The 15,038-nt window shown below is 40.6% G+C and overlaps 1 protein-coding gene across 1 annotated transcript in view; it reads left to right on the forward strand.

Moving 5' to 3' along the window:
• The window catches only part of fancm (FA complementation group M), a 43,082-nt gene that overhangs the window by 26,788 nt on the left and 1,256 nt on the right, over positions 1-15,038 (forward strand). The window contains exons 14-21 of the mRNA XM_085342544.1: positions 9,107-10,967; positions 11,055-11,155; positions 11,861-11,929; positions 12,117-12,218; positions 13,665-13,830; positions 13,936-14,042; positions 14,156-14,625; positions 14,763-14,856. Of these exons, the coding sequence (XP_085198670.1) occupies positions 9,107-10,967; positions 11,055-11,155; positions 11,861-11,929; positions 12,117-12,218; positions 13,665-13,830; positions 13,936-14,042; positions 14,156-14,625; positions 14,763-14,856 (2,970 nt within the window). The remainder of the gene's footprint in view (positions 1-9,106; positions 10,968-11,054; positions 11,156-11,860; positions 11,930-12,116; positions 12,219-13,664; positions 13,831-13,935; positions 14,043-14,155; positions 14,626-14,762; positions 14,857-15,038) is intronic.

The raw sequence follows: 15,038 nt of genomic DNA on the forward strand, positions 1-15,038 counted from the left end.
TGTAAGTACAAACAGAATGAAATAATCTGCAAATGTCATAAAAACATTTTATTAACAATTCAATATGAAAAAAAAAAGTTTAAACTAAGAAAATTTACCATTTTATGAAAAAAGTAGGGTCATTTTGAATTTAATTGAAACTCAGAAACATTTGAACAGATGAACAAGATGCCATGTTTACCACTGTGTAGAATCACTTCTTCTTTTAACAACACTCTGCAAATAGTCTGGTCTCTCCTGGGAACCAAGGCCACCAGCTGCTGGACTTTTAGGAGAGGAATGCTGTCCCATTTTTCTCTGATAAAGACTTCTAGCTGCTCAACAGTGCAGGGTCCTCTGTAAAATATTTATTTATTTAGTGCTAAATCTTTTCAGTTGGTGAGAGGTCTGCACTGCAGGTAGGCCAGTTCAGCACCTTGACTCTTCTACAAGAAAGCCACATTGTTGTAATAGATAAAATATGTAAGGGAAAAGATCCCATCTGGATGTGTTTCTCTAGGACCTGCATATACTTTTCAGCATTGATGGTGCCTTTTCAGATGTGTAAGTGGCCAAACTGATAGGCACTAATGAACCCCCATAACATCATAGGCGTAGGCTTTTAAACTGAGCCCTGATAACAAGCTGGGTGATTCTGCTCCCTGGTTTGTCCTTTAGTCTGTCCATGTTTTCCAAAACGAATTTCAAATTGTGACCTTTCTAACCACAGAACAGTTTTCCACTTGGCTTCAACCCATTTTAAGTGACCTTTGACCCAGAGAAGCTCACGTTCATCTATGTTCATGTTCTTCTTTGTATGAGAGAGCTTAACCTGCATTTGTGGATGGCATGGAGAACTGTGTTCATAGACATGTACATATATATATATGTACATGTATGCTCATATATCATGTACATAACCTTTTTGGTCCTTTAAGTTCTAGCTGGATGGAAATAACCAGAATTGTATACACACCAAATACCTGGAAAAAGCTAATAAAAAATTCCTGAAAGGTTCTGGCTCGACACCAGACTGGTCTGTCCGTCACAAAATTAAATTAGAAGCTGTCTTCAGCATCTCCATCTTCAGCGACTGAGAACAAAACCTCTTTCAAATCTGTAATTAGTTTTGAATTTATTTATTTCCAGAAAGAGCAAATCTCTTTTTTTAATTCTACACAACCAGTAAACAAACTACAGCAGTACAACTGTATTTTAAAGTCCACAAAACATGTTTGTTCATATTGTTCTTGTTTTTGTTCATCGTTTTAAACACATAAAGTTAAGGATTAACTCGCAATATAGAGGTGATGAACTAAGTTGTTTTTACGTTTTTGCAGCTCACGCACAAAGACGTGTTCTTTTTTTTTCTTTTTTTTTTTGTGTCCCGTTTGGATCTTTAGCCATCAGAATTGTTGTCTTAAGGCCAAGAAAGATGCCAAGCGGATTTATTTTACCAAGTCGATCATCATGGCCTTGCCATATTGGTCCATTTGATTTACCTTTATTATAATTATGAATTTATTTTATTTTCGGTTGCTACAAACGGGACAGACATGACTGGGGGATAGGACAGGGAGAAAGAATGAAAGAAAGAGAGGGAGAGAAAGAAAAAAAACAAACAAACAAAACACCTGGATCACCTGTATGGAGAAAAAAAACAGAAGAGAAAGCAAACAACAAAGAGCAACATAATAAAAAAACAGCACCATCACAATAAACTAGCTAGCAGTAGATAACAGTAGATACTAAATATTAAACGATATTGTGCAGCACGCAAGATAGACAGCGCACAATGTGCTTTGAGGCAGCAGCCAAGAAAGGTGTAGTCCGTGTCTGTGAACACCCGTGTGTACACCTGTGTGCATACCCCGCAGCTACGGAGCAGAGGCCAGAGGGGGTTGCAGTGGCGTGCCCGCGGGCTCTGCCGGCAGCCAGCTGTACCAGAGAGGACCAAGCTTCAGGCCCAGAGGCCTGAGGGCATCCCACCCCCCGGAAGGAGCCCAGCCGGGTCACAGGCGCCCGGCCCCGCCAATCGGCCACCAGGAGTGAGCCGGTACATACATGAGCGCCCAGCCCCAGACGACAAGGACCACCAACACACCAACGACTGAGGGCATCAGCCACCGGCAGGGAGTGTGGTGAGGGGAGATAGGCCTCCGTATTTTAGAGGGCCTGAGATGTACCCAGAGAGGTTGAGTCTAAGACCCAACCTGACATATAGACACAGACGAACAGGCACACTCGGACACAAACGTGCATTCCCACCCCATATGCACAACCAAATACTCGGCACTCACCCAACGTGTAGACAGACACAAATAGACACTGCACAGACAGTCGCACTCCCCAAACATACTCTATATCCCAGGTCCAGGTACCCCCGCCCTCAGAGGGGAAAGCCGCACCTAGACCCAGGAGATGTAACCCTTCTCTCTGGGGTGGAGGCAAGCGGACCACCTCCTTATCTGCAGTAGCAGGGAGGCCCCGCATCCCAGACCCCAGTCTGACGGCCAGCACCTCCTCCCAGCCCCCCAGCCCTGACGGCTAACAGAACCGGGGTGAGTGAACACCTCAAACCTGATCCATATCAGGTTAGAGGTGTTCGCCCGCTCATATGTAGTGTTGCTGTGTGCTGTTCTAAAGTGCATTTAAAACTCAGGAGAGCATAAGACATGTGTTCACCTTTCAGGCATTAACTCATAAGCGGACTCTCCCTCGGCACTCACCTCCTTTACTCTCGCTGTCAGGGATAATGTGAGCCATGGATTACTTGTTTGGCCTGAATTTGAAGAGTGCTTTTGACCCTTTGCTTTTTTCTCTATGTCTCTTGGCATCACAGTTTAAAACAAGCAAAAAAAAGTCCTTGAATCAAAGGCCAAACATGATTTTTCCTATTATTCTCCTCCACTAAATATCCCCACTCTGGAAATCATGTGCTCATGAGACAAGAAAAAACCCACCCTAAATAAAAAAAATTCTGTTTTTCATCTCACTGTTTCTCTCTTTTTACAATGAAGATAGCCAAGCAGCAGGCCCCTTCTCCTGATATTATGTAATGGTTCAGAGAACTGTTATGTAAGGCCAGAAGGCTGGAAGTAGGTCAGGCTGTGATGACCTAGATGTACAGTGTACTAGACTGAGGAGGATAGAGTTGTAGATCAGAAAATAGATGCAGAAAAGATTTTTATAAAGCTAAATTAGACACATTTTAAAGCTAATTTAAATGTTAAAAGATATCTAAATCTGAATTTTCCATTTCAGTTTTCCATTTCTATTTTAAAATAGATTTTCTGGAATACTGTTGAAATGTAATAAAGATAGATGATGTCAAATGGTTTGATCTGTAAATCATAAAAAAAGCCCTATATTAAAATGAAAATAGTACAGCATCATTATCTTCATTCATCCATTTATTTTCTAATCTACTGATCCAGCTAAGTACAAGCTATAGCAAGGTTGTTTGTAACTCCCTCACCCCCAACCGGTCGTAGCAGGCGGCCGCCCCTTCCTCTTCCTAATTCTGCCTGAGGTTTCTTCCTGTTAAACGGGAGATTTTTCTTCCCACCATTGCCAAGTGTTTGGTCACAGGGGGGCATCTGATTGTTGGGCTTTTCTCTTTGTTATTGTAGGGTCTTTACCTTGCAATATAAAGCACCGACCTTGATGTGACTGTTATTGTGATTTGGCGTCATATAAATGGAACTGAAATGATTTGAATTGGACAGTGTGGACAGTACAGGGAGTGCAGAATTATTAGGCAAGTTGTATTTTTGAGGAATAATTTTATTATTGAACAACAACCATGTTCTCAATGAACCCAAAAAACTCATTAATATCAAAGCTGAATGTTTTTGGAAGTAGTTTTTAGTTTGTTTTTAGTTTTAGCTATTTTAGGGGGATATCTGTGTGTGCAGGTGACTATTACTGTGCATAATTATTAGGCAACTTAACAAAAAACAAATATATACCCATTTCAATTATTTATTTTTACCAGTGAAACCAATATAACATCTCCACATTCACAAATATACATTTCTGACATTCAAAAACAAAACAAAAACAAATCAGCGACCAATATAGCCACCTTTCTTTGCAAGGACACTCAAAAGCCTGCCATCCATGGATTCTGTCAGTGTTTTGATCTGTTCACCATCAACATTGCGTGCAGCAGCAACCACAGCCTCCCAGACACTGTTCAGAGAGGTGTACTGTTTTCCCTCCTTGTAAATCTCACATTTGATGATGGACCACAGGTTCTCAATGGGGTTGAGCTCAGGTGAACAAGGAGGCCATGTCATTAGTTTTTCTTCTTTTATACCCTTTCTTGCCAGCCACGCTGTGGAGTACTTGGACGTGTGTGATGGAGCATTGTCCTGCATGAAAATCATGTTTTTCTTGAAGGATGCAGACTTCTTCCTGTACCACTGCTTGAAGAAGGTGTCTTCCAGAAACTGGCAGTAGGACTGGGAGTTGAGCTTGACTCCATCCTCAACCCGAAAAGGCCCCACATACTCATCTTTGATGATACCAGCCCAAACCAGTACTCCACCTCCACCTTGCTGGCGTCTGAGTCGGACTGGAGCTCTCTGCCCTTTACCAATCCAGCCACGGGCCCATCCATCTGGCCCATCAAGACTCACTCTCATTTCATCAGTCCATAAAACCTTAGAAAAATCAGTCTTGAGATATTTCTTGGCCCAGTCTTGACGTTTCAGCTTGTGTGTCTTGTTCAGTGGTGGTCGTCTTTCAGCCTTTCTTACCTTGGCCATGTCTCTGAGTATTGCACACCTTGTGCTTTTGGGCACTCCAGTGATGTTGCAGCTCTGAAATATGGCCAAACTGGTGGCAAGTGGCATCTTGGCAGCTGCACGCTTGACTTTTCTCAGTTCATGGGCAGTTATTTTGCGCCTTGGTTTTTCCACACGCTTCTTGCGACCCTGTTGACTATTTTGAATGAAACGCTTGATTGTTCAATGATCACGCTTCAGAAGCTTTGCAATTTTGAGACTGCTGCATCCCTCTGCAAGATATCTCACTATTTTTGACTTTTCTGAGCCTGTCAAGTCCTTCTTTTGACCCATTTTGCCAAAGGAAAGGACGTTGCCTAATAATTATGCACACCTGATATAGGGTGTTGATGTCATTAGACCACACCCCTTCTCATTACAGAGATACACATCACCTAATATGCTTAATTGGTAGTAGGCTTTCGAGCCTATACAGCTTGGAGTAAGACAACATGCATGAAGAGGATGATGTGGACAAAATACTATTTTGCCTAATAATTCTGCACTCCTTATATATCCACCCTGCAGCATGTACTTCTTTCTCAGTAAAGCCCCTGCTTAATTCACTGTTATTAGTAGTAGTAGTAGTAGTCTCTGTAGCTCAGGTGACCTTCATATAGCTCACACCCTTAAACCATTCAAAACATTTAGGGCTAAAGGATGAATAGAAGTGTCTGTTCCCCCAGCACACAGGCAAACAGGAGATGATACACCACAGTGGTAAACATGCCCTTGTTTTTTTTTCTTTATAAATCTTTGACAAATTTGTAGGAAACAGACATATAAGGAGAGAAACTATGTTTATAATTATGTTATTGTTATTTATATATCCACTTAAAGTTGAATAAGCAATAAAAAATACATAGATGGATTCTGCTTGGATGTAAACAAATACTCTGGGATTATTATCATACAGTTATTTTGGACAAAGAACCAACATAGGTTTGTTTTTGTGATTTGTCATAATGCATTTTTCCCTCCTGTGGTCCTGTTGAAACTTGCCTCCCAGTGGCTGATGTCACAATTAGCTTTAGATCATCCTTCATTATTTTGAGTTGTGATGCCAAATCCATTGAAATATAGTCTTGTAAATCAGCATTTCAGTTGTTCATAGTTGTTCATGTACCACAATCTGACGACAAAGGCATTTGACGATTTCTTATCCTGAGTCGTAGCTTGTTTGGAAACAAAGTCACGCAGACCCATGAATACAGATGACAGTTCTTTGTGTATGCTCATGAGCATCAAATTCATGTTGTTGTAGTGCAATGAGATAATCAGCTGAGAGGAGTTTCCACTTTGCTGCTTCCCTCATCATGCAGTCTGAAACAATATGAACCGTCTGACCCTTCTAGCGTACACAGCGCTCTCTTTATCTCGCTCTGTTCTCGTCATCAAGGTTATTTCTGTCTGCAACATTTCTAGATGTGGCAACTTAATCTGATCATTAATTAATTGAGGGCCAGGGGTTGGGGTTAATCCTATATGAGTGAAGCCCAATCCATTACTTTTCAGCAAGAATATCCAAAAATGGCATCAAATATTATTAGAAAATCCATCTTTTTTTTCTACAAGGGAGGTGTATGTTAATCGAAAACCAGATGCTAGAAGATAAGGTGTAGTAAACAGAAGCTCTTCAGTCTCTTACAGAGATAAAAAAACAAAACCGCAACAACATCAAAGAGCAGTAATCACATGGTAGCAACTAGAAATTAGGGATGTAGATATGGTCAAAACAACCGTGCTGAAGTTTGAATCAAGCAAAGATGATCTAAGTGACTCTGAAAATGGATGGCATGGATGTTGGTGCCAGATGGTTCTAACAATGAGAACATATCCAGTAATTAGCAGTTCTCTGGGTGGAGATACTTTGTTGATGCCCGAGGTCATAGGACAGTGGGTCTCTGTTTCTTCTGCAGTATCCAAATATCTGGATGCCTTTATTAATGGCAAGATTTAAGATGTTCTGAGGAGGTTCTGTAATACAAACATATGATATTACAGAACTTTATGAAAGCGGCTGACTCACGATAATATGAACAGTCTTAATAAAGATAACCATCAAATCCACCCTGTGCTTTTTGTGTTTACAAATTTAACCGTATTGACAAAAAAAACTCAATTTCTTGGGATTTGTTTTGTAAGTTAATAGTATTGTTTCACTTGGTATTAGTCGTTTTTATTTTTGTAACACATAGTTTTAGTTTTATGTTTACTTATGGTAAATTAAAACACATTTCTTTGCTGTGAGTTTAAAAGAGAAAGTCCAGTTTTTTTATTATATATATTTCTAGGGAAAGCCTCACCTCTGAAAAGTATTTGGCTCTTAATCAGAGGTGTGAAGTGCTGAAATGATAATTACACTGTGTGACGACTGCAAGCAGCTCAGTCTTTGCCCGCAAGTTAGTTTGCTTTGTTAAAGGATTAAAGGAGGCGGTATAAGGTGTGTAGAAAAAAATAATAATAAAAAAATTGCAAGTCGCCACAGAGTTGTCAAGTACATTTTGTGTTTAGCACACTTAAAAACAAAGTGTTTTACAAAAAAAAGAATAAAACTAAAAGGGTTCATGTTGCACACATTCACACTATTTACATAAATGAATACATCACCACCTTTTTCTCCAACCACACTTCCCAGAGATTCCAAATGTTCAATGAAAAATACGTCCTCAGCTTAACTTTGAAGACGTTTGACTTAGTCATTAAAGACAATAAATCACTCTGAAATGCAAAAGATGTTTTAAAGTGAAGTGACAGTGTTTTTAAGGCATTATCAAGAAGGACGTATAATTTGTGGAGGATGTGTGTTTTTCCCAGGATAAATGTCACACACACGCACATGCACACACGCACATGCACGCACGCGCATTCACTTAACTTTATTGTATAACAGGCGCCATACTGACTCCAGGTCTTACACTAGAAACCTGCTGATCAAGAATCAGAGTGCTTTAGTTCAATACTCATAAATTAAACAAGGTTGACGTTCCTTGTAATTTTGTAGGAATACTCTAGAACCAACTGAGCACTAGCTGCACATTTGAGCAAGAGAAATTAAAAGTGAATGAAAATGAGAAGGTTATTAGTGAAAATGATTTATTTTTCCCTAAAAAAATGTCAGTTTTTCTCATACCAGCAACATAATGTTTAATTCAAATCCAGTGAAATACCTGTAACATGGATTGTTACAAGTTTAACAATCACTCATTTCCACAGGATGAATAATAATGTCTTTGCTGATTTTGTGACGTTTTCCTGTCACACTAAATTTCCTCTTTCCTTAAAAAAAAAACAAAAAACAACGTTGCACAAATACCTTGATACCCACTAAATGATTTACCATGAGATTTGCTACAGACATTCATTGTGACTCCAGTCACTCGGGTTATCCCATGACTTTCCTCTTGCACAATTATGGAGATCATGTTGTTTTTTGGTTTTGTTATTTAACTACATATCTTCATTAATAGGTGGATTACCGTTACTAAAATTGTTCATATTTTACTCAGGATGAAATGTTCTAACTTTGATGTAGCTTTTATCTTGTCCAGGACATTTTGTTTGTTGTTTTTCTCCGATGTGTAACTGCAATTTATTCTGCACGTCACGGGTCAGGAAAGCAAATGCACAAACACGCTCGGAACTTAACTCAGAGTCAATCCATATGATGCCTTATAGTGATTAAAACTGGAGTCATTTGTTTTTTTCATGTGGTTCAGGCTATGGGGTTTTGGTGCTAAATAACCAAGACTTCCTTTTATGAGATCAGCTTGTGGTGGTAATGCGGTGGATAAGTTGTCCTCGCTTTCAGTGTTATTGACTTCTATCTAGACAGAAATTGTACTTTTCTCTCCACTTTTGTTAGATGTCTTTCTTTTTCTTTTGGTTCACTAAACGTCGTCCTCCTGCTGATTGCAGGCTCAATGGCACCCTGTTGACCCAAGCAGGAAACCACTTTAGATGAATCACTTCCAGGTCATGTAGTTTGCCAAGATGACATGTGCTAGATGATGTGCGTGTACTTGTGCTTAAGGAAAAGATGAAAAATGGGATTTGGGGGGTTTAATTTTCTTTGAATTATTTTGAGTAGTGTCCTTAAAAATTATTATTCTGATTTTTGTTTTTGTTTTTTTTTATCTCAAAAGTTACATTGGACTTTTTAGACCTGTACATCTCTTGGTAGGGCACTTCCTGATTAAATGCTGTTTACTTTTTGAAGCAGCATCAGTGTAAAAGTGCAAGCAGGTCCAAAAAAACCAATTAGATCTCTGTCTTTAGTTTTCATGGAGCGAGATTGCTTCTTATTCAACTTTTTATTTGTGTGTGTTTGTGTTCAGGGGGAATGTTGTTATGAACGGGAACTTCTTCCTTACCTCCACAAAGAGGACACTGTGAAAAGCAGACAGAAAAAGCAGAAGGGCACAAAGACCTGCACCAAAACCGCCAACGACAAACCTAAATCATCCCATTCCTCTTGGTCTGAACTGGAATATATCGATGAGGAATTTGAGGGGAGCGATACACGAACAGCTGGGTTATTAACCACATTGGCCGTGATGAAACAAAGGCCTCCTGCTGAAGATAATAATGAGATACCTTATGATGACAGCACAGACCGCTTAAAACTCGAGGCTGATATTGATAAATGTGAAACTGTCACTGAGGACCTTATCAAAGCAGATGGAGAACCTGTGAATTTAGACAATCTGTCACAGCTTCCTGCTAAAAGTGATGAAGATGAAGATGTTCAGCTTCAGGCAATGTTCTACCTTCCTAAATGGGATGCAGCCCCACTGCCCTGCTGTGATAAGCTCCTCCCAGGGAGAGATGAGAGTCTGAAGGTCATCCTCGCCAGTGTGGCAGAACTCCTGTCCCGATCTCCACCATCACTCGTGGATGACTTAGAGCCCCCTCCATCACTTTGTCCTTCTCCTCAACAGCCTCCTCAGCCCTTCCTTGTCAGCTTTACCTTGGATGTGGACGATGACGATGATGATGATAAGATGATAATGAGAGAAGTTGAGAAGCCTCCAGATGAGCTTCCAAATGGTAAAGACTGTGGTAAAATCTCTCCTGACTTTCCCAATCAGGAGAAGCACCCTGTCAGTGTAGCAGCCAACAGCCCAACTTGGGATGAGGTTTTTGGGGAGGACGTAAACGATATTAATGATATCAGGGATGACAGCAAGGAGTCAGATGATGATGAAAAGTGCAATGGCTTCAGGGAGGATCAGGTTCATGTAGAAGCTGATGATGTAAGTGAGGAAAAACAGAGCTGGGATGATGTGAGGGATGAAGAAATACCACACTTGACAGATGGTGTTTTGAAAGACGATAAAGCCTCAGAGTGCAGCTCGGAGATGGATGAGAGCATCGATCTGTTCGAGGATGATGAAGCCTTCCTGCAGATGACCATTCCTGATATCCCCACTCCTTTGGATGGCATCACACCCGCGACATCCCCGACGGAGAAGAAGTCTGAAACAGTGCACGTACATACCCCAATTAACCCATGTAACACTACACAGTCAGCGGATGGTACCCACAGATTGAGGACAGTGGAATCAAAAGGAGTGGCATTCAGCGAAGGTTTGACTCATAATGTAAATGCCAAGCTGATAATCCAGAACACAAACAACCATAACACTACAGTGACAGAACTTAATATGCACACACCAGCACAAACTAAAACTGTAGCAGATAATTCAGTTATGGGCAGTGCAGTCACACCCCATTTTAAATCTCCTGAGTCATTTAACAGCATGCATGACTTCTTTTCAGTCAATTTTGAGCTTGGCTATTCACTGGAAGACTCAGAGGAAGAAGATGAAGCAGTGGGCATGCCTGCCCCTTGTATGCCTGGGTCTTCACAGCCTAAAAAGCAGATTGACTCCACCACACTTTCGGCAGCTGTCTCTAACTCTTCTACTCCCTGTAACAGCTTTGCTAAACAGAGAATACCTCCAGTCTGCAGCGAATCCAAGCATTCCACACCACAAACGCTGTCAGAATGTAGGATGTCTAAAAGTGGTGCACTCCCGTCTCCGATCATGTCCCCGGGAGCAAAGCGAACCCTAATGCCCGGTCTGCCCTCCAGCTTGAAACGCAGACGAGCACAATTTGGCATCACTGTAGCAGAGAGAGGGCCTAATGAGGAAAACGGCTCGTACCATGTTTCTGGCTCTTCTCCTCATGCAGGTTTGTTTAATCTCAAAGAAAGAAACAGCATTTTTATTTTAAGTTGGTTCCCAATCGTATTTGTGTCTACCTGCTTGTTTCTCTCAGCTTCTTACTTAGTGGAGGGCAACAGTGACAGCGAGGATGAAGTTGTGCTTCATAAAAGAAGACATCCGAACAAAGTCAACCCCTTATCATCCCCCGAAGTGGTGAGAAAGTGCTGAATATTTTGGGAATCTGATGATCTTTTAATTTTTAAAATGCCATACATTTCAGGAGCAGAGGTATTGTTTTAAACAGGAAAACATTTACATACACAACAGTGGAGCAATTTTGTTTTTAGTCTAGCTACATTTTTGTATAAATGGGGAGCTTTTATGCTCCAGCTACAAAGTTCATATACTGACCTAGAGCACTGCGCGATTCATGAACAATCCTTATTTAATCTTGTGCTTGGACAGTGGGTGAAACATCTAAGTTCACCAACTGTATGTCACAAACAGTTTTTGCTCCCTTCGCCCCTTTAGGACAGCTTTTTTCTGATTGGCTGCAGATCACAAACAAAATCTGAACAGCATGTCGATGGAGGTTCAGTGGCTTCAGATTGTTTGACACTTTGGCCTTGTTTAATATGAACATCCAATATTATTGAAGTATAACTAATACAAAAGATAAGGAGAAGCATTTTAAGCCCCCTTTACAGAGTTTTAACCAGTAGTAAACAAACAGTTGCTGCTCACTTTGCAATAAACAAGGCATATATGACAAAAAAAGAGATAAAGAGATATGAGGAGGTATCTGATTCAGACAGTTTGCTTCTGTCATTCATTTCCAGGCTTAAGATATTCAGCTTGTAATCAGGGGGAGATTGCTCTATGCTGTATCTAACATGTAGCATGTCTTGTCTTTCCTAGTCTAAGATCAACAGTGATGTGGACTCCCCGGTGGTAGTGAAAAGAAAACATGCTGCTCCACTCAATACTGTAAGCTCTTCATGACTAACAGTAATGCGTAGCACATGGTTCAATCTGTTCAACACAGATGATGTGATTTAATTACTCGTGCTCCATATATCACTTAAGATGTTTCTACAAGTGCTCATTATCTAATAACATGTCACAAACTACTAACAGTTTTCAGTATTTCACCAATTTGTTCTCTGTGTTCCAGTCTGATGAAACGGGAGGCGAATCTGTTTCTGATGATGATTTCCAGAATGAATCTGTTTCCGTGTGCAGAGCCACAGTGCAGAGAGCTGAAAGGAAAGCCAAGGTTTGTACAGCAACAGATGGCTCAGCCGGATGCTGTGATCTGAGATCCCTGTTTTCATGTAACTGTAAACACAATATAAACATGGCTTGTATTTAGGTTTCTAATGTGAGTGGGGAATGCCATTTTGAAATGACTGCAGTGTTATGGAAAAGTCTTCATCCATCCATCCATCTCAGCTCTAGACAGTGGTGAACTGTACCCTGCCTTTTTCCCCAGAAAACTATTCATGGATGGACGGATGGTCTTGAGCAACAGTTCTCCAGACTTTGCGATGGTCTTAAAAGGCTATTTTTCACTAATTTTCAGTCTACAGCTTTTACCTGACCATTTTCAGAGGATTTTTTTTGTCTTTAGGCTTTTTGTTACTAGCAGCCTATGACAAAACAGATAATGTGTTCCTTAATTCTTTAGTTGACAGTTATGAAATAGTATTTCTGCACCAACCAGTTGATTCCTAAGGAGCTTTTAGCTGGGAACTTAGCATATCTTGGCATGGTGTGCAGTGTTTCCTTAAAAAATTGGAGGAAAGTGGCCAAATTACACAGGAATTGGACTGAAAATTAGTGGCAATGGGCCTTTTGAAGTATTGGATCCAAATTTAAAATTTTGGATCAAATCATTTATATGTACTTAGGAGAACAGAAGACAGGTACAGCAGTGGTGGTCTGCAGCCATCTGCAGCCCTCCCAGAGCCTGAACTTCAAAATTATTGAAGCAGTGTGGGATCATCTTAACAGAGCAGACGACAGCCAACACCTAAAGAGTTTGAATGTCGTTCAAGAAGCCTGGAGAGCTATTCCTGAAGACTACTTAAAGAAATTATCAAAAAACTTGCCAACAGAGTTTAGGCTGTGTTGAAGAAAAAGGTGGTCACACCAAATATGGACAATCAACCTCATTAGAATTGTACAAACTCTGTTTTAGCCTTATATACTGCATTTCCGTGTGTTTGCTGCAACTGTTTCCCATTTCCGTAGCAAATATAATGAAATGAGCACAGTAGTGTACACTCATCATCATTTCTACGGTTCACTACCAGCTCCTTAGGTAGATATGTGGGTCTTTAGGTGTTCTGCCATTCTTACCTCTGCATGTGCCTGTCTGTAGTTTGGTGCTGAGGTTTTAAAGCTTAGAGGGTCTTAGAGCTGAGAGTGATGAGTGAGCTGAAACTAACAATAAACCTCTGCGAAATTAAAGGAAGCTCAAAATTCACATTTTTTATTAGTTTATTAGTGTTCAGTGTTTTCATTTTAATGGTTACACTACATCCAAAATTTTTAAAAAGCTCAATTATATGACAAAAACATACCGCTGTCTCTTTTTAAAGATCGTTACATGACATCATGATCCATTTTTCCTTTCATAAAAAAGTCAAGTCATTACAAATCTGCGACTGGCACCTTCAGCATCCGTCATCCCTGACATTTTCCATCCTTCCTCTGTCAGCGCGGCAAATGCCGAAAAGGGCGTCAGTTTTTGGATGAAGAAGCACAGCTGTCAGAGGTCGAGGAAGGTGTAGAGGTCTCGTCTGATGAGGAGGATGGAGAAGAACAGAATCAGTCTCTCAACGGTTTTGTGGTTGACAATACACAATTCTCTCAGGGCCTGAATGGTACAACACATTTTTCTTTTATTCTCTCCTTCTGAGCTTCTCAGTGTGATAGGAGGCTGAGTGAGTCATGCATTTTGGCTCTCTGTCTGTTCTCCTCTTTGTCAGACTCAGAGATGCATGGAGTGTACCTGAAGTCAGTGAGAAGCCCTGCAGTCCAGGGCAAATTCAAAATTTCCAACAGAAGACACCACAACATGGACATCTTTTCCCAGGTATACTAACAAATAAATACATTTTAAAAGATACACAAAGCAACAAAATACTAAGTGGATTTGATGATTGGTAGTCTAATTAAGGATGCCACATTCTTAATGTGTGGAAACAGGTGCCTGAGATGGATGAGACGTATGAAGAGGACAGCTTTGTAGTGGGCAGTGATGTGGAGTTGGTGGGCACCAGTGAGGAAGATGCTGAAAATGTTGACCTTCTGCCCGAGGACTCGTTTGTGAACGGGAGAAAGCAGTATCCCACCAGGCGCCGCGTTTTCCTGCACAACGCCAGAGCAAGAGGCAGCACAAAAACCAGAGCTCAGCCTCCACCAGAACAGAGAGCCGAGATGAAAACTAAACGCACCCGGGTCATACAAATGAATGATTCCAGTGAGGAGGAGATAGATGAAGCAAGTAAAGAGAGGGCTCTCAAAGCAGGAGATGGTGTGTTGCCTTCATTGCCAAAGATGGTACCACCAGAGCCTTGTGGGAAAGAAGGAAAGAAAGCTGTGTCGTTATCTTCTAAGGTCTCACTGTTGAGCAAAGCACAAAGGAGCTCTGTGAGTGAAGAACAGCAAAATGAGAGGTGAAGTTATAATAAAGTAATAAAGAGTGAGTGCCATCCTCCTCATGGATGTGAATTTGTATAAGCAGAAGAGAATGGAAGGATGAGAGTGTACTTAGTAACAATTCTGAGATTGTCTTTCTTTCTCTCTCCTGAAGGTGTCGCCAGAGGATAGAAAATCAGCATCTCCTCTCTGACGAGCTAGACTTTGTGGAGTCACACCTGCAAGTTTCCTCAAAGAAGCAATCGCAGGTATGAGCAGACAAGAAGAGACGTACACATTCCTAACTGTTTCTGGTAATATTAATACCAAAAATCCACACAAAAATAGAAACAATATCACTACATTACATCATATTTTCTGTTATCAAACAAGACTCCATGTCTACTATGAGAGACAGAAGATAAACATAAAAAAAAAAAAAATTGTGTAA

Source organism: Diplotaxodon limnothrissa, linkage group LG19 (assembly GCF_057381915.1).
Source record: "Diplotaxodon limnothrissa isolate DT_005_m linkage group LG19, D_limnothrissa_male_GT1.1, whole genome shotgun sequence".
Classification (NCBI taxonomy): domain Eukaryota; kingdom Metazoa; phylum Chordata; class Actinopteri; order Cichliformes; family Cichlidae; genus Diplotaxodon; species Diplotaxodon limnothrissa.